This window comes from Papio anubis, chromosome 18 (assembly GCF_008728515.1).
Source record: "Papio anubis isolate 15944 chromosome 18, Panubis1.0, whole genome shotgun sequence".
NCBI lineage: Eukaryota > Metazoa > Chordata > Mammalia > Primates > Cercopithecidae > Papio > Papio anubis.
The window spans coordinates 21,432,181-21,459,806 of record NC_044993.1 but is presented as its reverse complement, the minus strand read 5'-3'; the positions used below and the strand labels follow the sequence as shown (position 1 = coordinate 21,459,806).

Sequence of the window (27,626 nt, the reverse complement as noted above, 5' to 3'; positions counted from 1 at the left end):
TTAGTAGAGACAGGGTTTCACCATGTTGGCCAGGCTGGTCTTTAACTACTGACCTTAAGTTATCCATCTGCCTCGGCCTCCCAAAGTGCTGGGATTACAGGCTTGAGCCACCGCGCCCAGCCCAGAATATTTTTTATAGTCTAGAACTTTGTTTCAGTCATTGAAAATTTCACATGCCACTGACACTTAGAAAACATAGTTGAAAGATTTGCAAAGGAAAAACTTCCGTGGTGAAGTTACAGATAACACCATGGGTTTTTTCTAATTTTTTGTGGCGATAGGGTCTTACTATGTTGCTCAGGCTGAACTCTAACTCTTATGCTAAAGTGATCCTCCCATCTCAGCCACGCAAGTACCTGGGACTACAGGTGTGCACCACTGCGCCTGACTTTTTCACTACGGTTTTGAAGAATACAGTATCATTCTGAATTAAAGCTTCTACCTAAGGTCAACATTATTCTCCCATTTAACAATTTTTTTTTTTAAATGGAGAATCTGAAACATGTACAAAAGAAGTAGATACTATCTTATGTATTTATTTGAGACAGAGTCTCACTCTTGTTGTCCAGGCTGGAGTACAATGGCAGGATCTCAGCTCACTGCAACCTCTGTCTCATGTTCAGAGGCTGGGGTCTCCTGCCTCAGCCTCCCAGTGGCTAGGATATGCCACCCATGCCCAGCTAATTTTTGTATGTTGCAAAGTGGAGACGAGTTTCACCATGTTGGCCAGGCTGAGTCTCAGGCTCCCAGGCCTCAGGTGGCCGCCTGCGGCAGCTCAGTGCTGGGATTTACAGATGTGAGATTGCAGCCCGGCCTTTTATCTTTAGAACATACAAACAGAGGCCAGGCCAGCGGTGGCTCAACCTGTAATCCCAGCACTAAGGCTCAAAAAGTGAGCTGAATCTGAAAAGATCAGGAGAATCGAGACCATCCTGGCCCCTAACATGGTAGAAACCCCGTCTCTACTAAAAATGAAAAGCAACAGGCAGCGGTGGCTCAAGCCTGTAATCCCGAACACTAGGAGGAAGCCGAGACAGAGTGGATCTGCAGTCAGTCAAAGAGACCACCCTGGCTTCTTTCACAGTGACAAATCTCTACTAAAAAATACAAAAACTAGCCCAGGCTGAGGTGGTGAGGCGCCTATAGTCTTGGGAGGCTGGACAGGAGATGGTGAGACCCGGGTGAGGGCTTGCAGTGAGCTGAGGATCCGTGCAGCACTCGGCCTGGGCAGCAGGCGGACTCCGTCTCGAGAATATATAAAGAGTAGCTTGAAGCGTGGTGGCCAGAGGCGCCTATAGTCAACTACTGAGGCTGAAACAGGAAGGAGCTCGCCTGGGCTCCTAGGAGGAATGGGCTTGCAGTGAGCAGGACTCATACTACACTCAGACTAGGTAACCTGTGGGTCCGTCTCAGAAAGAACAGACAGGCAGGAGCTGAGCAGAGCAGGCTGGAGGTGTGGCTCCAAAGCCTGTAATCCCAGCACAGGAGGCAGGAGCCAGGAGGCCAGATCAGAGGTCAGGAGGTCGAGGACGTCTAGCTAGCTGGGGTGAAGCCTACAAAATCCCTAAAATGAAGGGCTCTGTAGCTTCTGGCAGGCTGATAATTGCAGGCATGCAGTGGCTCTTAGGGAGGCTGAGGGCAGGAGGAATGGTGCTTGAGACTCCAGAGGCTTGCAGGAGCTTACAGTGAGCGGGGATGGCTGCACTCCGGCCTGGGCGCGGAGCCAGGGGACTCCCGTCGAGACAAAGCCCAGGAAAGTGGGTTTGCAAGTCGGTGTTTTCTGATCTCGGCATTGGTAAGGTGTGATTTACGTTAAAATGGATATCATTTTCATTGGTTTGATGGGTTTGACAAATCTCAACCCACTACATAACCACCACCATGGTCAGGTAGCCGAATACTCATAAATTGCTCAAAGTTGGCTGCAGGCCCTTTCTAGTCCAGTCCCCCATATCCTGGCGTCTCGACATCCACTCATAGAACTTCTTCATTGGGTGCACCGATTTCAAAGAGTAGAATCAGAAGTGTGGACTCTTCTGTATGTCTTCTAAACTTTATATAGGCATGAAATGCTAATAAAACTCTCTCCCACCATTCGATATCTTGGGGTTTCGTTCTTTTGTATTACCGAGCAGCATTCTATTAGATGAACCATAGCTTGTTTATCCCTCCACCTGTTGATGGACAGGGATTTCTTGGATAGGACTTTAGATTCACTAATCTTTTTTTTGCAGTGTCTAATATGTTGTTAATGTTAAGTATATCTAGTAAACTCTTCATTTCTCTTTCTTTCTTTTTTTTTTTTTTTTTGGAGACAGGGTCTTGACCTGTCCCCCAGGCTGGAGTGCAGAGGTGTGAGCACAGCTCATTGCAGCCTTGACCCCCTGGGCTCAAGCAGTCCTCCTGCTTCAGCCTCCTGTGTAGCTGGGACCACAGGCTCATGCCACCATGCCTGGTTAGCCTAAAAAAATTTTTTTTGGTAGAGATGGGATCTCAGTTTGTTGTCTAAGCTGGTCTCAAACTCCTGGGCTCAAGCAATTCTCCCACCTTCCAAAGTCCTAGAATTATAGGTGTGAACTGCTGTGCCTGGTCTCATTTTTGATATTGTATTTTTTATCTCTGAAAGTTCCACTTGATTATTTTTCATAACTTCCATTTTTTCTCATGTTCATAGTTTCCTGTAAGCACATTTATTTTAGCTTTTCGAACATCCTTCTGTTCCCACCATCTTTATTTTTTCTGGGTTTGTTCTCTTGACTCATTTTTATCCCTATTCTGGGTCACATTTTCCTTCTTCACATGTCTAATCATTTTTGTTTGGATGCTGTGGCTATTGGGATTTCCCCATTGAGTGCTAGACTTTGTTTTTGCTTTTTAAACTTTGGCATGCAGTTGGGTTACTTGCAGTTCAGATTGATCCTTTCAGGGCTTGTTTAAGCTTTCTTTGGGGCAGGGTTAGAGTAGCTTTAAGTTAGGCCTTTTCAACAATAGCGTTGTGACATTTTGGCATTCTCCAACTAAGTGACATTTTGATAATTCTTTGTTGTGGACCCTGTCCTTTGCATTGTAGGTGGTTTGCGGCATCCCTGGCCTCTTTCCAGTGGATGTCAGTAGCACTCCCTCCTCCCACCATTCTTGCCAACTAAAGATGTCTCCAGATTGCCACATGTCTTCCTTGGTCTCGAGTGTGTAAAATTATCACCTGTTGAGAACCACTGCTCTAAGGCTATTTAGCCAGATAGTTACTGCAACCTTTCTGGGGTGTCTCCTGATAGCTCCTAGGTGTTCAGCAGGGATTCCGTTGTCTGACTGATCAGAACTTGAATGTTTCCCAGGCCTCTTAGAGTTCTGGAGATTGTTATCGCTCATGCACCCTTTGCTCGGCTTTACAGAGTGTTACCCTCTGTGTGTGTGAATGTATTAACACAGACCCTAGAGGACCCCTGTGCAGCATTCTGAAGGCTTTTTTTCTGTGTAACTTCCTCTCTGATTCCCTGCCTGGCAAGTTCCAGCTGCTTCCATTCCCTGAACTTATTTCCTGTGTAACTCAGCAAGACTGCCGTGCTCTGCGTGACCTCTTACCCTGTACTGTGGTCTGGAAAGGGTCTCCTGGCTGATAGCCAGAGCAGGGTAAGGGTTACTTGGTTTGTTTCCCTTCTTAGGGAGCAAACTGTGTTGCCTCTTGCTCAACATCTGAAAACACTTGTTTCTTACATGTTGCCCAGTTTTCTAGTTGATAACAGCAGGAGGGTAAGCCTGATCCCACTTACTCCACGATGGCAAGAGTGGAGATTGATTTATATTTTTTTGAGACAGTCTCACTTTGTTGCCTAGGCTGGAGTGTGGTGCTGTGAACACAGCTCAATGCAGCCTCAACTTCCTGGGCTCAAGTGATCCTCCTGCCTCAGCCTCCTGAGTAGCTGGGACCACAGGCAGGCGCCACTACACCCAACTAGTTTTTTTTGTTTTTTTAAAATTTTTATTAGAAACTAAGTCTTGTAGCTGGGTGTGGTGGCTCATGCCTGTAATCCCAGCACTTTGGGAGGCCAAGGCAGGCAGATCACCTGAGGTTGGGAGTTCGCAACCAGCCTGACCAACATGGAGAAACCGTGTCTCTACTAAAAATACAAAATTAGCCAGGCGTGGTGGCGCATGCCTGTAATCCCAGCTACTCGGGAGGCTGAGGCAGCAGAATTGCTTGAATCTGGGAGGCAAAGGTTGCGGTAAGCCGAGGTTGCGCTATAGCACTCCAGCCTGGGCAACAAGAGCGAAACTCTGTCTCAAAAAAAAAAAAAAAAGAAAAAGAAAAGAAAAACTAGGTCTCGCTTTGTTGCCCAGGCTGGTCTTGAGCGCCAGGCTTCGAGCAGTCCTCCTGCCTCAGCCTCCTAAAGTGCTGGGATTACAGATGGGAGCCACTGCATCTGCCGAGATCATTTATTCTTGAAAATCCATCCATTTTGACGGCAAGGTTGGCCGTGCAGTGTGCTGACTCTGCCTCCAGGCAGCATTGTTCACACGCACCTCAGCTTAGGCCAGACCCCACATATGATTTCTTATTTAAAAAAAAAAAAATTTTTTTTTTTTTTTTAGACAGAGTGGCTCTGTTGCCCAGGCTGGAGTACAGTGGCATGACCTTGGCTCACTGCAACCTCCACCTCCTGGATTCAAGTGATCCTTCCACCTCAGCCTCCTAGGTAGCTGATATTACAGGCATGCACCACCACCCGGCTAATTTTTGTATTTTTAGTAGAGATGGGGTTTCACTGTGTTGGCCAGGCTGGTCTTGAACTCCTGACCTCAAGCAATCCGCCTGCTTCAGCCTCCCAAAATGCTGGGATTACAGGCATGGACCACCACGCCTGGCCAATTTCTTAATACTTTTTCTTCATAACACTTACCACTGCAATCATTAAATCATTATGTAGTTATGTATTTAATGTCTGTACCCCACCCAGCTGAGGCATCCTGAGGTCATGCACTGCGTGGGTTGTATTAACTATTCCATTCTGTTATTTGCTCAGGGCCTGTCATGTAAAGGAGTTCAGTTATTTTTGTTAAGTGAGTAGATCGTCAGTCGTGCTTCATCCATAATCCCTTGTAAATGCGACTTTGTTTCCGATCCTGTAGCGTGATAAGTGACTTCCTCATTGCCAGGTTGGGTGGCCTTTCCTCTGCTTTTCCTCTCTAATCACTGTGGCTTTGGTACTTCTGCCATTCCTTCCTTCTTGAAACTCTCCCTGGACCTTAGTGACATCTCTTCATCTTGGTTCTCCTGTGTTTCTTTCTTTCTGCTCCAAATGTGTGCTTTCCAAGGTTCTGCTCTCAGCCCTTTTTAAAAGTGGCATCTGAAGTGTCCTGTTCCCCAGAGCTGGATTACGTGCTAAGGCTTGCGGAGAGCCAACCCAGGGAGCAGCGTGTGTTCATCCGTCCGTTTCGTTCATTTGGTAAGGGCCTAGGAATCTCCTGGGGTGGCTACCCGCTTCTTGAGACAGTCTCACTGTATTGCCCAAGATGGAGTGTGGTGGGGCAGTCTCAGCTCAGTACAGCTTCTACCTCCTGGGTTCAGGCAATTCTCATGCCTCAGCCTCCTGAGTAGCTGGGACTACAGGCATGTGCTGCCACACCTGGCTAATTTTTGTATTTTTAGTAGAGACAAGGTTTCACCACATTGGCCAGGCTGGTATCAAACTCCTGGCCTCAAGTGATCTGCCCACCTTGGCCTCTCAAACTGCTGGAATTATGGGTGTGAGTCACTGTGCCTGGCTCTTGATTTTTATTTTAATGAAGCAATTTGGACTGTAAAGCATTTTAAGTTATATAATTGGTTTAAACATTTAGGAGATAAAATTGGCAGAGTAGGTGATCAGTGGGTTGTAGGGTGACAGAAATCAAGAATTTATCTAGTGTGTGTTCACTTACGGGGCACTTGTTGTGGGCACTGGGGTACAGTAGTGGACAGGCAGTCAGCGGTCCTGCTGTCCTGGAGCTAGTAAATGATGCCTAGGTTCCTGGACTATGTGACTCATTGAGGCAGAAACCCTGGAGGGAGGAGCAGATGTGTTAGGTGGGGTGGGTTGGATGAGTTTTGGACAGTGTATTCCAGTTGGAGTTTGGCATGACATCAGAGAGGATGGGCAGGGCTACTCGGGAGGGTGGTCTCTGTGGCAGAAGACAGAAGTTTTTTCTTAAGCTCCTCCACTGATACTGTCATGGAGCACAGGTGAGCTTCATAGGAAGTGTGCGTGTTTTTTTTAATCTTCATCATCCCAACCACCACCACATGAGACAGCCCATTCACCCACTTTACTGGTGAGGCAACTGATGATCAGAACTAAGGGCTCAGGGATAGGAAGTGAGATCCAGGTCAGGCTCCAGCCTCAAGCTCGAGGTTCACACTGTCTCTGTTGTGCTCTTCTATCAGCTCATTTCTTTTTTTTTTTTTTGAAATGGAGTCTCACTTTGGCCCAGATTAGAGTGCAACGGCGTGATCTCAGCTTACCGCAACCTCTGCCTCCCGGGTTGAAGTGATTCTCCTGCCTCAGCCTCTCAAGTAGCTAGGATTATAGGCACCCATCACCACGCCTGGTTAATTTTTGTATTTTTAGTAGAGACAGCGTTTCACCATGTTGGCCAGGCTGGTTTCAAACTTCTGACCTCAGGTGATCTGCCCATCTCGACCTCCCAAAGTGCTGGGATTACAGGCGGGAGCCACCGTGCCTGGCCCCCGTCAGCTGCTTTCATGTTTCTCTTTTTCTTGTGTCATCTGTGAGACTTGTGCTCTGTTCAGGGGAGATGAGTGGGCTTTGTCAGATTATAATTCATGAGGCATTAAAAGTGTTTACAGTTAATTCTCCCTGATGAATAGCCCCTTCCAAAGTCTGTTTTGGCTCTTGGCTCATTAAAAATTATAATTGTAGAAGTAGCAGTACGTTACTGAGATTTAGAAAACAGTTAACAGAAGAACCCTCCCAAATCCTACCCTCCTCTAAAATCCTACTGTCCTAAAACAACTGTTATTTAAGAGATTGTTTGGTGACAAGGCGCTAAGTTCATTAAGGGGATTTACTATAGTGATCTGGGGATTCTAAGTCATGGATCTCAATTTTGGCTGCCAGAGCTGTACTCACAGTAGCTGGAAGATCATCAAAGAACCTTGCTGTCTTGCTTTGGCTTTCCCTCCGTCTCCCTGCAACCTAAAAGTATTTGAAGTACCAGCATTTGGTTTTTGCTTTTCAAATAATTTTTCTAATTTAGTGGTTAATAGTTTGTTAATTTATATCTCTCTAATTGCTAACAGGGATGAAAAAATTTCCATATGTTTGATTTCTGTTTTGAATTGTATGTTTATATTTTTACCTGGCTGCTTTTTGTGTGTATATTTTTTTCTTTTTTTCTTTGAGACAGAGTCTCACTCTGTCGCCCAGGCTGAAGTACAGTGGCACGATCTTGGCTCACTGCAACCTCTGCCTCCCAGGTTCAAGTGATTCTTATGCCTTAGCCTCCTGGGTAGCTGGGGTGGTGTGTGCCACCACACCTGGCTAATTTTTGTATTTTTGGTAGAGATGGAGTTTCGCCATGATGGCCAAGCTGGTCTTGAACTCCTGGCCTCAAGTGATCCTCGTGCCTTGGCCTCCCAAAGTGCTAGGATTACAGGTGTGAGCCACCGCGCCTGGCCAATTTTTGTATCTTTTGTGGAAATGGGGTTTCGTCATGTTGCCCAGGCTGATTGCAAACTCCTGAGCTCAAGCAATCCATTGGGTATTTATAGTTTTCTTATCATTTTTTCCAGGTCTCCCTCCCAATATTAAACATACAGAATAGGTGAAAGAGCGGTACAGTAAACACCCGTGATCCCTTACCCTAGATTTAGCAGTTAGCATTTTGTCATACATTTTACATACGGATTTTTTTTTTCTTTGCTGAACCATTGACAAATCAGTCGCAGACATCCTGACACTTCTGAATACCTCAGCATGTGTATGTGCTTTTAGTGTGATGACCCCTTAACCACTTATTTTTCCCATATTTGCTGTAAATATTTTTCCTAGTCTGTTGCTTACGTCCGACTCTGTTTTCTTATGTTTTTCAGAGGGTGACATGCCATGCTGTGCCAACATCCTGGTCACAGAGTTGTTTGACACAGAGCTGATCGGGGAGGGGGCGCTGCCCTCCTATGAGCACGCACACAGGCATCTCGTGGAGGTAGTGGACAGAGGGCTCCCTCAGACGTGTCTGGTCTCAGCCAGCTCACACAGCACTCACTCACGCACCGTGCTCCACACAGTCCAAGCTCTCAGCACCTCTCATGCACCTGGGACACCCCTCTCTTCCTGGGGAGCTGTGGTTCTCCTCACTTGTGACTTTCATGTCCCTTGAATGCCAAATCTTACTAGGTTAGAGTTGAAAAGCCAGAAACTATTTTCAAATTCAGTTCAGTTCAGCAAATATTCTCAGGAAGGCGATGCTTGAGCTGTCAATCCTGAGAAGTGATCAGGTGTTGGCCTGGCAGATGGAATATTTCTGGTAGAGGAGAGCAGCATGCGCTAGACGTGAGGCTGAATCGGTGCGGTGGCTCCGGAGCCTGCTTTGGATTTTGTGCTGTGTGGGAGGCAGGAGAGATGGGCTTAGCAACTGATGGGCTAAGCTGGGCAGGGGCTAGATGGAGCGGGGCTTGGGGGCCATGCCCAGAGGGTAGCTGTCATCTAGAAGGTGGGGTGGCGTCGTAGGAGGATTTGAAGCAGAGGATTGATAGCAGATTTATGCAGGCAGACATGTGCAGGGCAGTTGGGGTATAGGGCTGGAGGTTGCAGGTGGGTTAAAAGGCTGTGGAGTCATCCAGACGCTGTGGTGCAGTGGGCCTCAGCCAAGGGCCTGATGGGTGGTCCCAGGAGTTGGTGGTCCCTTAGATGTAGAGGTATTGATGCCAGGGTTTGGGCACCTCAGAGCACAGGAAGAGGGGTAGCCTTGGGAAGGTTGGAAAGTGGTGAGGGCGATTCTTAAATGGTTTAGACAGTTTGAGCTCTCTAAAGGTCAGCCAAGTAGAGAGGCCCAAGAAGCCCAGAGATGCATGGATTTAGTCAGTGAAGAGGGCGTGGTTGAGGTCACTGGAGAGTGTGGAGGGAGAAGGTCCAGACCAGGGAGTCCCCTTGTGAGGTGGGGCAAAGGAAGCACAGCCTGGGGAAGGAGGCGGGAGCGAGTCCAGTTAGAGTGGCATTTCTCTACCAGACCCAGGTTGGGAGACGCCTCACGGGGAGGCCATTTGTGCTGCTAACCTTTTACCATGTCCGGAGCAACCCCCACAGCAGAGAATCATTTGGTCCAAGAGGCTAGTGGTGTCATGCGGTGAAAGCCACGTGGGTAGCAGCTGTGAGTGTGCTCTTGTCGGATCCCTGTTGCCTGGTGCATGGAGGATGTGGAGTGGATGCATGAGCTAGGAGGAAAGCTGGACAAGGAGCGAGAGCCGCAGCCGTGGGGGCTGAGTGCACAGCAGTGCCCAGCAGCGCCAGAAGGCTGGGCAGCTGAGTGGGCACCATGGTCCATAGGGCTTTGCCACAAGGAGGCTCTTGTTTTGGTGCTGGGCAAGAGCGGCACTGAAGGGATGCTGAGCCCAGAGCCAGGATCACTGGCCAGCAGCAGGACTTAAAGCATTTAAGAATGCCAGGTAGCCAGGAACTTAGCTGACATAAGTCATTTTAGGCACAGTGTGTATTCTTTTTGAAATCTAGTACCTTTTTTTTTTTTCCCTTTTCCAAGGGCATAGGGCTGAAAACAGTTCACTATTCTAATAGTATAAGGTGTTGGGCATTACTGAACCAACCTCATGTTAAGGAATAAACCTCTTTTGATCAGTGGGAATTACTGTGGGTCTGAGCACCTGATTTTTGTTTGGTTTTGTTTTTTAATACAAACTTAGGAAAATTGTGAGGCCGTGCCCCACAGAGCCACCATCTATGCACAGCTGGTGGAGTCCAGGAGGATGTGGTCGTGGAACAAGCTGTTTCCCATCCACCTGCAGACCAGCCTCGGAGAGCAGGTCATCGTCCCTCCTGTGGACCTGGAGAACTGCCCTGGCGCACCCTCTGTCTGTGACATTCAGCTGAACCAGGTGTCACCAGCCGACTTTACAGTCCTCAGCGATGTGCTGCCCATGTTCAGGTACCAAGGAGCCACCATAGGTGATGGCACTTTAAGACATTTGATGGAAGTTGGGTCTTAGGAAGTTCTTTTTGCGTGGGAAGGAAACCTAGCTGCTGTCACCTGCCTCGAAGGCAAGAGTCTTTGCAGCCAAATGTCATTGCCAGTGAGGTCACTGTAAAAGCTTAAAAAATGGGAGTGTGTGAGGTTAAACTCTGCTTACATTCTTGAATATTATTCCTCAGCATAGACTTCAGCAAGCAAGTCAGTAGCTCAGCAGCCTGCCATAGCAGGCAATTTGAACCTCTGACATCTGGCCGAGCTCAGGTGGTTCTCTCGTGGTGGGACATTGAAATGGACCCTGAGGGGAAGATCAGGTGCACCACGGCCCCCTTCTGGGCACACTCAGACCCAGAGGAGATGCAGGTAAGAGCAGCCGAGCATGTGCCCTGTCAGGAAACTTGTCCACTGCTGTTCATGGGAAAGTAGCAGTTGGACCTTAGACCCATGAGAATTTAGAGACAGGAGGACTGTGTCAGAATCAAAGACAAAAGTTTTTAAAATGCAAGCAAAGGCTAGCTGTAGTGAGGTAGCCTTTCCAGGGTGAGCTCATGGTCAGCACCCATGGACACAGTGGGCAACAGAGAAGTTGGCTATTCTCTCCCCCTCATCATGATGCAGCTCTCCTTAGATACCACCGCTCAGCCCCTGAGTAATCCCAGGGGGCTCCCATCAGCTTGGAATAGAGAACTACGGCCTCACCTTCTGTGGCCTCGAAATCTACTTTCTCCACCCCGATAGAAAGTAGGCAGAGGACATGAAAGACAGAAAAGGAAATAGAGATGACGGCGATAGTTGCCCACTCTCCCTCATAATAAGAGAAATGCAGTATTAGCTGTTCACAGCACCTGTGCTCCCAGCCGCTCAGGAGACTGAGACAGGAGGATTGCTTGAACCCAGAAAGTCGAGGCTGCAGGGAGTCATGATTGCATTACTGCACTCCAGCCTGGGCAATAAGATGAGACCCTGTCTCTAAAAAAAAAGAGAGAGAAATGCAACTTTCAACTGCAATGATATATCATTTTCACCTATTAGTGAATAAAGTTTAAACAGTTTGCAGGCACACTGTTGGTGAAGCTCAGGGAAAAAGCAGGAAAGCCAGTCGTCAGAATGTCTCAGGTAGAAAGCAGTGCTGCTTCCAGACGTGGGGCTGTGGCTGGATTTGCGTCTGTGCAGAATAGTTGTGTCCAGCCCTGGTTTAGTAGAAAAAGGCCAACCTAAAGGCCACTAGCAGGGATCAAGTCCGTTATCCTCTCAGTGGGTGAGGTAGCTCTCTGTGCACTGATGTGGGACAAGCTTCAGGGTGGATTATTTTTTTTTTTTTTTTTTTTTTTTGAGACGGAGTCTGGCTCTGTCACCCGGGCTGGAGTGCAGTGGCCGGATCTCAGCTCACTGCAAGCTCCGCCTCCCGGGTTTACGCCATTCTCCTGCCTCAGCCTCCCGAGTAGCTGGGACTACAGGCGCCCGCCGCCTCGCCCGGCTAGTTTTTTGTATTTTTTTAGTAGAGACGGGGTTTCACCGTGTTCGCCAGGATGGTCTCGATCTCCTGACCTCGTGATCCGCCCGTCTCGGCCTCCCAAAGTGCTGGGATTACAGGCTTGAGCCACCGCGCCCGGCCCAGGGTGGATTATTACCTGACACAAAAATAAAGGTGCAGAATGGTGTGTCGTGTGGTAGCACTGGTGTTGGTAAAATTAGGAATATGTGTGTTTATGAGTGGATAGTTGTCTGGTATACATATAAGGATATCTTTGGAAGAATTCCCAGAAATTGGTAAAACTGACTGCATCTGGGAATGGGGACTGGAGGTTAGGGGTAGAAAGGAAACATATTTTTCACTATGTGTCCTTGTATATCTTTTGAATTTTCTGTTATGTGCTGGTGTTATTTACACCCCCATCCACCCTCCCTCCCTCTCACACTCAAAGGAGAAGAAGGTGGGAAAGATTTGTCGTCATTGCTTGATGGGTTCTTCCCACCCACCGTTAGACAAAACCAATTCGCTGACACCATGGCTTTGCAATAAAGAGTTTAACTGACATGAAGCCAGCCACACCACGTGGAAGACAGAGTTATTACTCAAATGAGTCTCCCTGAAAATTCACAGGCTAGAGTTTTTTGTTTGTTTTGAGACAGAGTTTCATTCTTGTTGCCCAGGCTGGAGTGCAGTGGCGCGATCTCAGCTCACTGCAACCTCCACCTCCTGGGTTCAAGCGATTCTCCTGCCTCAGCCTTCCAAGTAGCTGGAATTACAGGCATGCGCCACCACGCCTGCCTAATTTTGTATTTTTAGTAGAGATGGGGTTTCTCCATGTTGGCCAGGCTGGTCTCAAACTCCTGACCTCAGGTGATCCGCCCCCACCCAGCCTCCCAAGGTCCTGGGATTACAGGTGTAAGCCACCGCGCCCGGCCCAGGCTAGGGTTTTTCAAAGACAGTTTGGAAGGCCAGGGAGTCCACTTCTGGGTGGAGTCATCAGACAGAAATGTAAAAACCCAAAAAGACATTTCAAAGGGTCAATCTTAGGTTCTACAAGGGTGGTGTTATCTGCAGGAGGAGTCAGGGAAGGTTGCAGATCTTGTGACCTAATAATGGCTTCACCCTAGCAGAATTCAACCTCCTCTCATCCTCGTAACCTGATGATCTTTCATTAAGTTTAAGTTTAATTTTGGGGAAGGGCGGTTATCATTTAAAGTATTAATCGACTGGGCTTGGTGGCTGACGCCTGTAATCCCAAAACTTTGGGAGGCCCAGGTGGGTGGATCATTTGATGTCAGGAGTTCGAGACCATCCTGACCAACATGGAGAAACCCCACTTCTACTAAAAATACAAAAATTAGCCAGATGTGGTGGTGCATGGCTATAATCCCAGCTACTCAGGAGGCTGAGGCAGGAGAATTGCTTGAACCCATGAGATGGGAGGTTGAAGTGAGCTGAGATCATGCCACTGCACTCATACCTGGGTGGCAGAGTGAGACGAATAAAAAATAAACTATTAACCAAATGTCTCCCAAAGTTAGCTTGGCCCAGACCCAGGAATGATTAAGGGCAGTTTGGACGTTAAAGCGAGATGGGGTTGGTTAGTTGAGATCTCTTTCACTGTCATAATTATGTCACTGTTTTTTGCAAAGGCAGTTTTGGTTTCAGGGCCAAGAAATAGAACCTGTCTCTACCCAGGAGCGCCTTAGGCACCATCCTTTGTTCATGGTCCAGCCTGCCTGGCCTTAACCGCTGGCTTTGTTTTAAATGCCCACCTGCTGGTTCTAGGTGGCCACAACATTGACTTCCTGGAAGGCTTTAGCAGCTTCCCCTACCCCATTCCCAGAATTACTGTGTAAGCCGAAAGGTCGTGACTGCTGGGGGATTGCTGTCAATCAGCGTACCCGTACCGACAGCAGCATGTGAGACTAAGAAGTATGTGAGCTTTAGAAGTATGTGAGCTTCTTAGTCTCCCCTCCACCTTCCAGGTGCCTGGCCTCAGGTGGGCGTGCGTCCAGCCAGGGCGTGCCAGCTTCCCTCTGCAGGCTGTGTGTGTGTGTCACTCTGAATTCACCCACAGAGTTGAGATTGGCACTGCACCACATTCTTCCTAAGACTGTGTTGCAGAATTAGTGTGAGAATAGTGTTAAAATGTTAGGACTTTTGGCCGGTGGCTTGCTCCTGTAATCCCAGCACTTTGGGAGGCCAAGGTGGGTGGATCATCTGAGGTCAGGAGTTCAAGACCAGCCTGGCCAACATGGTGAAACCCCGTCTGTACTAAAAATACAAAAAACTTAGTTGGGCATGGTGACAGGCACCTATAATCCCAGCTACTTGGGAGGCTGAGGCAGGAGAATCGCTTGAACCCGGGAGGTGGAGGTTGCAGTAAGCCGAGACTGCATCATTGCACTCCAGCCTGGGCAACAAGAGCGAAACTCCATCTCAAAAAAAAAAAGTGAGTACTTTTAGTTTGCATATCTTCAGAACACTACTATGTATTTTTTCTCCTTGAATCCTCTTAGTAGACAAACCAGCTAACCACAACCGTAGCCAGCCCGGGACTCAGCAGGCTCCAGGGATTAGAGCAGGACCTTGTGTCCGGGAGCAGTAGAGCGGGTCCTGCCCCTGGTCTCTTGACTGTGGGTCTTGTGTCGTTTCTCTACCAGCGTTGACTTTTGGATTGGAAATTTGAAAGCTGCTAATGAATCTTCCTCATGAATTCATCAAACTGCTTTGATCCTAAGTATACTTAGCCTGTCCCACCTTGGCACAGTGGGTTCTGTCACCAGCTGTTCGGCGTTAGGACCCAGGGTGTCCCTGTGGTGGGAACATGGGAAGGACATGATGACAGGGCAGTGCCATGGGAGCCTAGGAGGGCTTGGGAAAGGGTTCTCCTGTCTTCTTCACATACATTTGCATAGTGTGGGAATGAATAAAAGGTTTAAAAGAACCTGTATTATTCCTGTTACTGTTTATTTTTCCAGAACATATCTGGTCAGATTTTCATTTTCTAGTTTTTATGTTCAAGTAGGCGTCTTAAGTGTGTGAGAATGTCATTCTTTGCCTTTTTGTTCAATTCAAGACCAGGCGGGTGGGTACGTTCCTTACCTGTGCTCTTGGAGTCCCACAGGGCAAAGTTTTTCTTAGTTCCTGAAGGTAACAGAATGAGCAGGCAGTTGTCTCATCAGAGTTGAGCCAGGCATCTCCTGTTTTTGTTGGTTAGAGACAGGGTCTTGCTCTATTGCTCAGGTTGGATTGTAGTGGCACCTCTTAGCTCACTGCCGCTGTGAACTCCTGGGCACAAGCGATCCTCCCACCTCAGCCTCCTGAGTAACTGGGACTACAGGCATGTGCCACTATGCCTGGCTAATTTCGTGTTTTTTGTAGAAATGGGGGTCACCGGTATGTTACCCAGGCTGGTCCCATACGCCTGGCCTCAAGCGATTCGCCAGTCTTGGCCTCCCAAAGTGTTGGATTTACAGGCATGAGCCACCGCGTCCAGCTGGCATCTACTTTTTAGGACAGTTCTTCCTTTTTCAAAAAGAAGCTTAACAATTATGAGAGAAATAAACCTCATTATATAAAATAAAAATATCACTCATGGTCCTCCCTTTCACTCAAAATAGCTCCCTTTCTTTGGTCCCTCTCCAAATGCGTGGGTGTTGTCGGTGCTCATCTCTGTTCCGGGCCTTCAGCAGCAGCATTTAAGATGTCTGTCCGTGTTCTGCACGAGGGCTTATATCCCGTTCTGAGCCCTGGCCATTTGGGTGGGTTCCAGTTTTTGCTGGTATAAATAATTGTGTGATTTGCATTTTTATGGGAATATAACTCTTTTCTTTGTTTTTTTTTTTTTTGTTTGGGTTTTCTTAGGATAAAATCCTGTATGTGGCCTTTGTAGTAAGGACTAGCACAGCCTTTTAAAAATTGACTCTGGATCATTGTCAACCATGTTTCACAATTTAGAATCTTCGGTTATTTAAATACTTCAATTTAATTCAAAGAATAAGCCAAAACCTTTTTGTATTTTCCCAACTTTTTATTTTGAAAAATTATCAATCCACAGAATAAGTGAAAATGAACACTGGTAGTCCCTTGATTAATTTAAATTGACCAGTTGTTAACGTTTGCCACACCTGCTTTGTCTTTGTCTCCTGCCTCTCTCCCTGCATCTCTCGGTACACACACACAGACACACACACATGCACACGCACACGCTCGCGGAGTTTTTTGCAAAATCATTTGAAAATAAGTTGCAGACATCTGACACTTCACTTTTAAATACCTCAACCCATATCTCCCAAGAATGAAAACAGTCTGCAACATAAACGAAACACATGATCACACCTAAGAAAAACAGTGGTTCCATAGTATCATCTAACATATGGTTCAAAATAAAATTTCTCTGTTTCCAGAAGTCCTTGATAGCTTTTGTTTCCTCAGTCTACAATCCAGTTAGGTGTAGTGCATTGCATTTGACTGTTCTGTAAATTCTGAGTATGTTAAAGCCTTTGGAGTGTGCGCCATGGGACTATTCCGAAAAGGTTCCCCTCAAACCACGAGGTTTAAACCGTTGTTTTTTCCTTCAAATGAAACATTTGGCACAGCCCTGCGTGTTGAAGAGAGAGCTTTGGTGCTCCTCTGATGGGGTGGGGACTGGAGCCTGCACTTGTCCCCTCCCCTGAGCCACTCTGGCAGATCGCTGCCCTTGGCCACATTGTGTCTTCCTAAAGCCAGCAGGGTTCCCACAAACTTTTGGGCCACTGGCCTCTGAGTTTAGAGTTTGTTTCTTTATCTCCTTGGCCACAATAGCCAGCTGCAGTCTACATTGTGGACGCCTGAAAACTGGCAGTTCTCTGGCATTTGGCTCCTGGATTAGAAGCATTGCTCATGCCGCGGCATGTTGACAGCTGACTGTTTCCCGTTTCAGTGGCGGGACCACTGGATGCAGTGTGTGTACTTCCTGCCACAAGAGGAGCCTGTGGTGCAGGGCTCAGCGCTCTGCCTGGTAGCCCACCACGATGACTACTGCGTGTGGTACAGCCTGCAGAGGACCAGGTACGCCGAGCGTCGTCGGGGTGGAGGATGAGCCTCTGAAACTTGTATGTAAATTCCCCATTTACAGACCCTCTGGAGGCGCCAGTGGGTTGATTTGTGTCTGGACAGAATAATATAAGAACAAAGATTTGTGACCGATGTGTCAGTGTCCATTCGTGTGTACCCAGGAGAGGCTGTCATGGGTTGCTGGAATCTGTTTAGAGCAGATGCGTAGGAAAAGTCTGGAATTAGCGGGTGCTGTAACTTCTCATGCCAGCTGGAGACCAGTGTCCAGATTCATGCCCTCTAGAGACCTGTGGAGGCGCTCACAGCCCACGTCTGTTTGTTCATCTCCTGGTCTAGCCCTGAAAAGAATGAGAGAGTCCACCAGATGCGCCCCGTGTGCGACTGCCAGGCTCACCTGCTCTGGAACCGGCCTCGGTTTGGAGAGATCAATGATCAGGACAGAACTGATCGATACATCCAGGCTCTGAGCACCGTAAGTGTCCAGCCCCTTGGCTGGTTGTAGGGGATAAGGGAAAAAGAAGTTTGTCCCATGAGCCCCAGCACTCTGCTTATGATTTGCTAAGTTTCTTTCCTGTGTCCTCTTGTCTCTGAATGGCTTCAGCGAGCGCCTTCTGGGGCGGGCACTGCAGCAGAAAGCTGGAGACCTGGGGCTACTCTCTGCTGTACTGGGAGAGCCTCTGGCTGGGCTCCTGCTGGATGCCTTCGCCTTGTCAGGCACAGTCGTTACTGTGGGTGGTCGCAGTGGATTCGGCCATCCCTCCTCTTTTCATGAGTTGCCACATTTCTCCAGTTTTCTAAATGTAGGTCTGATCATGGGACTCTCCTGCCTGAAAACCTTTGCTCCTTGCTACCTGTAGCAGGGGACTCGGCCTGGGGATTATAGATGGGGCTTAGAGGGAGGGTCTCTTGAGGCCCTTGGGGGTGTGTGCAGAAATAAGTGTGCACGTGTGCATTTTGGAGGATGGGGGAGGATCCAAGCCATCCTGAGTTTCTCTCAGAGGGATCTGTCACCCAGAAAGGCATCCCTGCCTTTGGGAAGTCAGTTGTGAACCCTCGAGCCTTGGAGGCCCTCAGCTGTCTGTGCTGTCAGCAGACAGGGAAGAAGCCTGTTGTCATGGCCTGGGAGGTGGCCTGCACGTGGGGCAGCCTTCAGCGGGGCCTCTAGGCTGGGTTGAGGAGTGTCTTTTCTGACAGTGGAGACAAGTGGGGAGACGTGAGCGAGGCGGGCGTGTTTGAGGCTGGGGGTGGTTACTGCATGAGAACACAGGGGTATGGTCTGAGGTCTGGGCAAGCGGGGTGAGAAGGGACGCGTTTCTGACAGCTTACCAGCAGGAATCTTCTGGCAAACTGGAGGAAGCCCTGTGCTGAGGGTGCCCGTTCCCCGCAGGTGCTGAAGCCAGACAGCGTGTGCCTGTGTGTCAGCGATGGCAGCCTGCTCTCCGTGCTGGCCCATCACCTGGGGGTGGAGCAGGTACAGACGTGCACCCTTGTCAGCCTCCTGAGGTGGGCTTGTGAGTTAGGGCGTTGTGTGGTCCGGGTGCACAATTCTGTGATCAAGGCTCTTTGCAAGGGCCACTGTCGTGGGTGCAGCATGCTCGGGTTAGGGGCTGGGGTTTATTGCCTGTGCGTGCAGGCAGGCGTCAGGCTGCTGAGCTGGTGCTCAAGCTGCCCCAGGGAGGGAATGAGTGCAGGGAGGGTTATTCAGGTATGTCCTCTGCCTTGGGATGGTCTTGTCGCATTTTAATCTTTAATTTCTTCTCTGTTAAGTGAATATCTTACAACTAATAGCATGGTGTTCCCTTTAGGTATTCACAGTCGAGAGCTCAGCAGCTTCTCACAAACTGTTGAGAAAAGTAAGTGAGAATTGTTGTTGCTGAAATAGGAGAGGACCTGTGGGGTCTGGGTTGATGGCTTTGAAGTGGCATTGGCCCGGGGGAACGAAGGAGTGGCAGCTCACTTGCACCCCTGTGTTGTCTTGGCTGCTGCCTGGAGAGCAGCCAAAGGCCTTGGGGGCTGTCACTGAAGTAGAGGCAGGCATTTGCACTCTGCTTTGTTGTTTTGTGTCTGAAGTTGAGGCTTTTCTCCTCACTTCACATAAAGCTACTGTTGCGGTAGAACCAAGTGTAGGGCGTGTTTCTGGGACATCCGTGCTGAGGGAGCCAGTGCTCACAGCCTGATGGGAGATGCCATTTCTCTCCCTGGCCAGTAACTGGTTTCATTTCCTCTCCAAAGGGGAACCCCCTTCACCAGAACTCCAGGCCCGCACTGAGTCCTGGTGTGCGCCTGCGGGAGAAATTTCTTCTGCTTTCATCACATTCTGCTCCTGATCTCGTCTGTGGTCTATAGGATGCCCCCCAAGGAGAGAATTTCCACAAAGCAGATAAAAGTGGTGCTCCAGAACTATTTGCCAGAAAATTCAAAGCGGAGAATGCAACTTGGAGAGATTTTTTTTCCTGACAAAAACAATAGTATGAATACAGTAATTTTATGATTTTCTTTCTAAGATCTTCAAGGCTAACCACTTGGAAGATAAAATTAACATCATAGAGAAACGGCCGGAATTATTAACAAGTGAGGACCTGAAGAGCAGAAAGGTGAGTAGCGGGAGCCTTCTGGCCGCGCTGGGCTGTGTTAGGGTAGGCAGCACGGCACTGAAGTAGCCCAGGCCCCACCCCATCCTTGGGGTCTCACAGTGGGTCCTCCATGTAACCTTACCTCCTAGGAGCTCCCACTGTCAAGGATGTAGTGAGGCTTTCATGGAGCTGCCTGGTGAGCAGATGGTTGCACTGCTCTTTTTTTTTTTTTTGAAAACGGGGTCTGGCACTATCGCCCAGGCTGGAGCGCAGTGGCACGATCTTGGCTCACTGCAGCCTTGACCTTCCAGCCTTAAGCGATCCTCCCACCTCTCCCGAGAATCTGGGACTATAGGCATATGCCATTACGCCCGGCTAATCTTTGTATTTTTCGTAGAGTCAGGGTTTCATCATGTGGCCCAGGCTGATCTTAAACTCCTGGGCTCATGCGATCTGCCAGCCTCAGCATCCCAAAGTGCTGGGATTACAGGCGTGAGCCACCACACCTGGCTGTACTGCTCTTAGCTCAGCCTCATCTCTGCTCCTTCCGGTCAGGACAGAGCCTCTCTCTTAGCTTTCCTAGGAGCAGAGCGTGTCCTTTCCTCTCCACCACACTCCTGTCTTCACTCCCCGTCCATGGCTTCCTGCTGCAGTCAGGCTTCCAGGCCCTGAAACTGCTTCTGCCAGCAACCTCGTCGTTACTCCCATGGTCTCCCTGCAGGCTTCATCTACTCTACCCGCTTGTCCTTGTGACCTGGGACTTCTTCCTGTGCTGGGGAAGTCTCTTTCCGCTCACCTTCCTGGCTGTCCTTCCCTCGCGCTGCTCTGTGGCAGTCTCCCCGTGTCCCCCACTTCTCCCTACTGCATCCTTTCTGGTAATCTTGTTCCTTCTCATGTGTGAGTCAGTGACCATAAGAGCCGGCCTTCACTCGTTGCAATTTTGGATTCAAATCTCATGTCCAGCTGCTATCCTGTCACCTTTCCTTGGATATCCCACAAACCAGACTTATCCAAAGCAGAGCTGTCATCTTTCATCTTTCCTGCCAGTCTTTTTTTTAAATAACAGCTTTAGGCCGGGCGCGGTGGCTCAAGCCTGTAATCCCAGCACTTTGGGAGGCCGAGACGGGTGGATCACAAGGTCTGGAGATCGAGACCATCCTGGCTAACCCGGTGAAACCCCATTTCTACTAAAAAATACAAAAAAAAACTAGCCGGGCGAGGTGGTGGGCACCTGTAATCCCATTTACTCAGGAGGCTGAGGCAGGAGAACAGCGTAAACCCAGGAGGCGGAGCTTGCAGTGAGCTGAGATCCGGCCACTGCACTCCAGCCTGGGCGACAGAGTGAGACTCCGTCTCAAAAAAAAAACAACAAAAAAAACGCTTTATTGAGATGTAGTTGACATACCACAAAATTAATGCATTTCAAGTATACAGTTCAGTGATTTTTTAAGTAAATATATGGAGTTAAACAACCATCACCCAGTCTCATTTAGAACATTTCCAGGCCAGGCATGGTGGCACATGCCTGTAATCCCAGAACTTTAGGAGGCCAAGGTGGGAGGATCGCTTGGACCCAGGAGTTCAAGACCAATCTGGACAACATAGGGAGATCCTGTCTCTATTTAAAAAAAAAAAAAAAAGAAGAAAGAAAAATTAACCCAGAGTGGTGGCATGTGCCTGTAGTCCCAGGAAGGTGAGGTGGGAGGATCGCCTGAGCCCGGGAGTTGGAGGCCGCAGTGAGCCATTCTTATAGCAGAGCACTACAGCATGGCTGACAGAGTGATACCTTGTCTCTAAAAAAAAATTGGAATGAAAAGAGAACATTTCTGTTACCTCCCAAATTCCCGGGAGCCTGTTGATAGTCAGCATGCTCATGCCCCAGGCCTGGCAGCCACTGGTCTGGTTTCTGTCTCCAGTGTGTGCCTCTTCTGGCTTTTCTGAAAAGTGAGGTACACTGTGTGTGGTCTTGCGAGTCTGGCTCCTTTCACTGAGCATCATGTCTTTGAGGTTCACCCATTTCATTCTTTTTAAGGCTGCATGGCATTCCGCGGTGTGGCTGTCCATTCACCTGCTTATTGACAGTTGGATTGTGTCCAGTTTCTGGCCACTTTGAATAAGGCTTCTGTGAACATGGGTTCACCGGTCTTAGTGAGGATATGGGTCCTCAGTTCTCTTACGCAGATGCCTTGGTGTGGATTGCTGGGTCGTGTGGTAGTTACGGTCAACTTTTTAAGAAGCTGCTGAACTGTTGTTCGAAGTGGCTGTCCATTTGACATCCCCATCGATAATGTCTGAGGGTCCAGGTTCTCGGATCCTCACCAGCACTTGGCATTGGCTTGTTTTAGCATAACCATTTTAGTGGGAGTGTGGTGATGTCTCCGCATAGTTTTAATTTGTATTTGCCTAATGACTGATGATGGTGAGCATCATTTCATGTGCTTATGTCTTGCTTGGTGAAATGTCTATTCAAGCCTTTTGCCCATTTTAAAAATAACAGTTTTATTGAGATATAATTCACATACCTTATGATTCACTCAGTGATTTTTGTGTATTCATAAGGTTGTGTAACCATCGCCACATCAGTTTAAGAACCCTTTCGTTACCCATTGGCAGTCACACACCATTTGTCTGCAGTCCCCAGCCCAGGGCACCCACTCTCCTTTCTGTCTTCAGCTTGCCCATTCTGGGCGTCTCGTGTGAATGGAATCAGATAGTGTGTGGTCTTTCATGGCTGGCCTCTCATATGGCTTCATGTTTTCAGGGCTCATCCATGTCGTAGCCTGAATCAATACCTTATTTCTCTTTCTTGCTCAATAAGATTCCATTGTTTGGATAGACCATGTTATTTATCTGTTCATCAGCTGATGGACATTTGGGTGGCTCTTACTTTGAGGCTGTTGTGAGTAATGCTGCTGTAAATATTCATCCACAAGTCACCCTTTTTCTCCGTCATAGATGAGGGCATAGGAGATGATTCTGAAAGCCATTGTATGGTGTACCGGTAGACCGGGTCATGTTGAATTGGAGTGGTGGGAGTGGGCATTCTTGCCTTGTTCCTGATGCTGTCGGGGGGAGGCCAGGAAGCACTCAGGGCAGCCCTTTCTGTCTCCCAGCATTTCCCGCTGCATCTCCCTCATCTCTGACTGGCCCCGCTTTGGTACCTGTTTGCTTGGGCCTGCCCGGGGTCGGCTGCCTCACCCTCTGCCACCCCTTCCTCTCCTCCCACCCCTCCCACCCTGCAGTCTCCATTTCTTGCCTGGACTGTTTCTGCACTCTCCCAGGTCGCCTCCGTCCCGAGCACCTGCAGATTCCCTTCCACACTTCATGGTCCTCAGCAGGATCTTCTAAATCACATTCCTTCTGATTTTGAACCCCTCTTGAAAGCTTTTAGTGACACCCACCACCCCCGCCGCTGCCGCCTCCGGGATGAGTCCAGCCCCTTATCCTGTCCTGGCTCCTGTCCAGCTCCACACCCTCACCTTGGGGGACCTTGCTGTCTCCTGGCCTCACTCTTGCCTCTGCTGCTCCTCCCTTGGCCGTTCAGGCTCCTTGCCATGCATTTGTTCATTTACTCACAAATGTTCACGGAACATCTGGTCACGGCACTGGCCCACTGCTGGGGATGCTGGGCCGCCAGTCCCTGCTCTTGTGGTGCTCAGAGCCTGGGGAGGGAGATGGAGTAAGTCCTGAGATAAAGTGTCCAGTGAGGGTTGGCAGGATGCCACTCTGGAAGCCCCCTCTGGCACATTTATTTCTGGGGTCCCGCCATGACCACCTTCCTTGCTTTTTTCTGTCGCATGGGGTCAGCTGCACTTTGTCTGCTTCCCTCTTCCACTCTGCTCTCCTGAGCAGGGGACTCATATCTGGTGGTATTCTTTAAAGCCTCCAGGGCAGGTACAGAGTGCCTTGCTGCCTTGCTTTTTGACTGAGGGAGAGAGGGACTGAGGAGGGAGGGAGGGAATGAGTGACTGAATGAGTGACTGAGGGAGGGAGGGAGCGAGGGAGTAACTTGAGTGACTGAGTGGCCTATTGCTCCCTGTTCCTGACACCTCCTGACACCTGGGCCCTGCTTCTCGCCCTGCTCACCAGGTCTCTCTCCTCCTGGGCGAGCCGTTCTTCACTACCAGCCTGCTGCCGTGGCACAACCTCTACTTCTGGTACGTGCGGACCGCTGTGGACCAGCACCTGGGGCCAGGCGCCGTGGTGATGCCCCAGGCAGCCTCGCTGCACGCTGTGGTTGTGGAGTTCAGGGTAGGCCACCCAGGGGGTGTTGCAGAAAAAAGCAGAGGAGGCGAGTGGGGAACCTTGTTTTCTTGCAGGAACCCTGGGCGCCTGTAGAGCAACTCGGGCCTTGATGATTGGAGCTTGTGTTTTGTGTCTGTGTCAGCACACTGTGGGGTTGAATGGAAGATGCTTGCCTTTTTAAAAATGCGATAATTTGACATACGAAATGGAAATGGCTGAGTGTTGTCATTTTACAATTGTGGCTTATCAGAATAATTTAAAAATATAAATTAAGCGTTTCAGAAGCCATGCCGTGTGGCCTGCTCTGCTCTCGTTAAGAGCCGAGGCTTTAGTTGTTAAAAGCATTTTGAGATGGGAGAGTCAGCTGCTTTATGCAAGAAAAAATGGAAAAGCTTCCTTTTAATTTTCTCATCAGAGCAGAACCACAGTCACAAAGTCATTTTGGGAAGGGCAGTTTTATTAAAAGGATTTCGAAAAGCTTTACCCTGGATGGAGAGCGTATCTCATTTGATGAGAGTGGTTTTCTCTCTTAGCTGAGTGGCTCCATCACACATTCTGAGCGTTTCTCCTGTGTTACTTGTTTACCTAATCAGATTTCCACATGAATACTGGTTTTCGTGGCCAAAGAGGGGATGTCATGATCCATGCGTGTGACCAGGAGGAAGGGAGGGAAGGCCGTGTGGCCTGAGTGTCCTCTGGATTCCTCTGGGCAGGGCCTTTTTCTTTCCCCGGCATCCTCGTGAACTGGAGGTGATGCTGGGGAGAGAATTGGCTTACAGATTTCTTCCTGAAGAAATGGTGTTGAGGATGGCCCGGATAGGAGTGTGCAGCCCCCAGCCTGGTAGCTTTGGCTGACTGTCCCTTATAGGAGAGGACTCAGGTGTCATGTCAGAGCTTGCAGGTTCCCGCCCAACCCAGTCCGTTACAGAAACCGCTGTGGATCTTTGTTCTCTCTGAGCCCCTTCATGCTTGGGGGTGTCTTTCAGGTGTGCAGGGAACAGCAAGATGTGCCTCTTGTTCTTGCTGCCACACTTCCCTGTGCCCTGGCGGGCGGGTGTGGACGGGGCTGCTCCTTCCTCACAGGACCTGTGGCGGATCCGGAGCCCCTGTGGTGACTGCGAAGGCTTCGACGTGCACATCATGGACGACATGATTAAGGTAGGCAGGGCCGCACTGCGCAGTCCCGCCCACCTGCTCCTGTGGCACAGGCCTCTGACAGGGTCCTGGCTTGGGCAGCACAGGCTCTTCTGTTGGGGGCAGTGAGGTCAGGGGCTGCCATTTTGTGTGGTTCACCATGAGCATTGCTTGGTACCAGCCCTGTTCTTGGCTCCGTGCTGTCACCCTGAGTCAGAATCTCCACTGGGCCCACATGTCCCGTCATTGGAATTGCCCCCGCCAGTGCCCGCAGCTTGTTTCCTATTGGGACAGCCTTTCCAAAAACAGTCTGGGAACCTTCTTAGTCATTTCCACGGTGGGGGCTCCATTCCCGGGGAGGGGTACCTGAGGAGTGTCCCACAGGTTATTTACATGGTGTAGGGGTTGGCAGCGCCCTGAACAGTAGTAACTGGGCCCACGTTCCCCAGAACCATGGGCCGTCCTGACAGTGCCAGTGGTTCTTGGATTCATGGGGACTGAAGCTGAGAGTCCTGTTCCATCCATGTGAGAGGGGCAGGGCGAGGAGCATGGGCCGTGCTGTGTATTAAGGAAATGCACGTGGCTCCTGCTTGTCATCCCAGCACTCTGGGAAGCTGAGGCAGGTGGATTGCTTGAGCCCAGAAGTTCAAGACCAGCCTGGGCAATATAGCAAGACCCTGTGTCTACAAAAAAGCCAGGCATGGTAGTGCACACCTGTGTTCCCAGCTACTCGGGAGGCTAAGGTGGGAGGATGGCTTTAGCCTGGGAGGTCGAGGCTGCAGTGAGCTGCGTTTGCGCCACTGCCTCCAGGCTGGGTGAGAGAGGAAGACCTTGTCTCAAGAAAAAGAAATCTCACGGACACCGGAGGGGTGGGAAGCAGTGGCGGCCCCGCAGCAGCGGCTGTGCATCGGGAGGTGGGGCTGTTCTGCTTCTGCTCACCTTTCTGTTCACATTTTCCCACAGTGAACATGGATTGCCTGTGTGTGAACACTTTTAAGTAAATTAAACCTAGTGGATATTTTCAGTTTGCACCTTGCCTGCCCCTCACAGCAGATCACTGACTGTTCCATGCTTCTAGAAATCTCCTTCGTGCTGAGCCCTACATGCTCTGCATCCATGTGCTCCCTTGGGCCCCTGCTCTCGGCCTGCCCACCCTGGCTGTCCCTGTCCCCTCTTGCTGATACGGTTCTGCCACTCTGGTCCTGGGCCAGTGTCTGTCTCTTGTGTGTTCAGGCAGATGGCCGAGAGTGGTGGGTATCCCACAGTGGGGCGCCAGGCATTTTTTTACGCTTTCCAAATCCACCTGCCCTTCCCCACCCTCAGCCTGGCCCTTCCAGTGCCCTGTCTTAGACCTGGCACCACTTCACACGACCAGCCAAGCCCAGGGCCCTGGGCATCCTCCCTCGAGAGTCCTCCCGTCCCCTGCCATTGGTCTTCGTGCTCCCAGTGAGCCTCCAACCCAGGCTGTCCCCCGACTGCTGCCGTCCTCCACAAGGAGCCCACATGAACTTGTAGATCGCAGAGTGGTCCAGCTGGCCTGGATGCCCTGGCCTGCTCTCCTGGCTTAGCTCTATCCTCAAGGCCCCCTCTGGCCCTTCTGCCGGCTCCCATTTGACTGTCAGCTCCCCTCCTCCAGGCAACTTTCTGCATCCCTCCTGGATGCAGGTGCCCCCAACCTGCCGCCAGGCACCGGGGCTGTACTCTCATGCATTTATCCCTCCCCATGGCCTGGGGCCCACCTGTCAGGGCCACACAGCTTTCGTGGTCACCAGGTTTCTAGGTGCTGGGTGTTCTCACCAGTGACGTAGACATGTGGTCCTCAGAACAGCTTGAGACAGGCGACACCACCCCATCTTAAAAATCCGGAGAGTGGGCCGGGCGCGGTGGCTCAAGCCTGTAATCCCAGCACTTTGGGAGGCCGAGACGGGTGGATCACGAGGTCAGGAGATCGAGACCATCCTGGCTAACACGGTGAAACCCCGTCTCTACTAAAAAAATACAAAAAACTAGCCGGGCGAGGTGGCGGGCGCCTGTAGTCCCAGCTACTCGGGAGGCTGAGGCAGGAGAATGGCGGGAACCCGGGAGGCAGAGCTTGCAGTGAGCTGAGACCCGGCCACAGCACTCCAGCCTGGGTGACAGAGCGAGACTCTGTCTCAAAAAAAAAAAAAAAAAATTTATGATTGCTGCCTGGCCCAGCGCACTACCTCCCACCCCATGCCCCTCGCTCCACCATGGCTTCTCAGCCAGGGGTCTCCCCTCCCCAGAGGTCAGCCAAACCGAGTGAGAAGCCCCGGCTGCGGCAGATACCTTCGGCTGAAGACCTGGAGACAGATGGTGGGGGACCGGGCCAGGTGGTAGACGATGGCCTGGAGCACAGGGAGCTGAGCCATGGGCAGCCTGAGGCCAGAGGCCCTGCTCCTCTCCAGCAGCACCCCCAGGTATGGCAGTCCCCACCTGCCCCTCAGAAAGTGTCCTCAGAAGACTCTGGCGCCTGGCATAAGATGGGGAAGGGAGAGAGATACGACATTAGTGCAAGAGGCAGCTCTAGGACCCATGGTTGCCCTATAAGATCCTGGGTGCTGGATCCACACCAAGGTGTAGGCGCACACACACACACACACGCACACTCACACACCCATATACACACATACACACAACAGCTTGCCAGTCCCAGGTGAAGCAGGTCCCTTTTCCAGCAGGGAGTCTGGCCTTTCCTGGAGCCACACACACTCTTGCCCTGGCGTGTCTCCCTCTTTCCAGAAAGGTGGCTAAGGCCAGAGGTGGAATGGAGCCAGGCTCCAGCATGTCCAGCAGAATGCTGTCACTGTGGGAATCAAGACCCAGTGCATTAGCTTGCCAGAGCTGTTGGGATATGTGCTATAGGCTGGGTGCCTTAAACAGCAGGCATTTACCTTCTCACAGTTCTGGAGGCTGGAAGTTGA

General features: G+C 50.0%; 1 protein-coding gene across 12 annotated transcripts in view; it reads left to right on the top strand.

Moving 5' to 3' along the window:
- Positions 1–27,626, top strand: part of PRMT7 (protein arginine methyltransferase 7) — a 49,723-nt gene that overhangs the window by 18,985 nt on the left and 3,112 nt on the right. For 7 of the 12 annotated variants that reach the window (XR_004179655.1, XM_031657885.1, XM_031657883.1 and 4 more), the window contains 10 exons: positions 8,090–8,202; positions 9,914–10,155; positions 10,380–10,560; positions 16,599–16,726; positions 17,069–17,204; positions 18,054–18,203; positions 18,538–18,585; positions 19,237–19,326; positions 23,395–23,556; positions 24,634–24,708. Coding sequence is in view for 11 of the 12 variants with exons in the window: in XM_031657885.1 (XP_031513745.1) it covers positions 8,090–8,202; positions 9,914–10,155; positions 10,380–10,560; positions 16,599–16,726; positions 17,069–17,204; positions 18,054–18,203; positions 18,538–18,585; positions 19,237–19,326; positions 23,395–23,556; positions 24,634–24,708 (1,325 nt within the window). In the remaining variant the exon portion in view is untranslated. Of the gene's footprint in view, positions 1–4,824; positions 5,445–8,089; positions 8,203–9,913; positions 10,156–10,379; positions 10,561–16,598; positions 16,727–17,068; positions 17,205–18,053; positions 18,204–18,537; positions 18,586–19,236; positions 19,327–23,394; positions 23,557–24,633; positions 24,709–27,626 lie in introns of those variants that run through there. The other 5 variants (XM_031657892.1, XM_031657888.1, XM_031657884.1 and 2 more) reach the window with 3 other exon arrangements.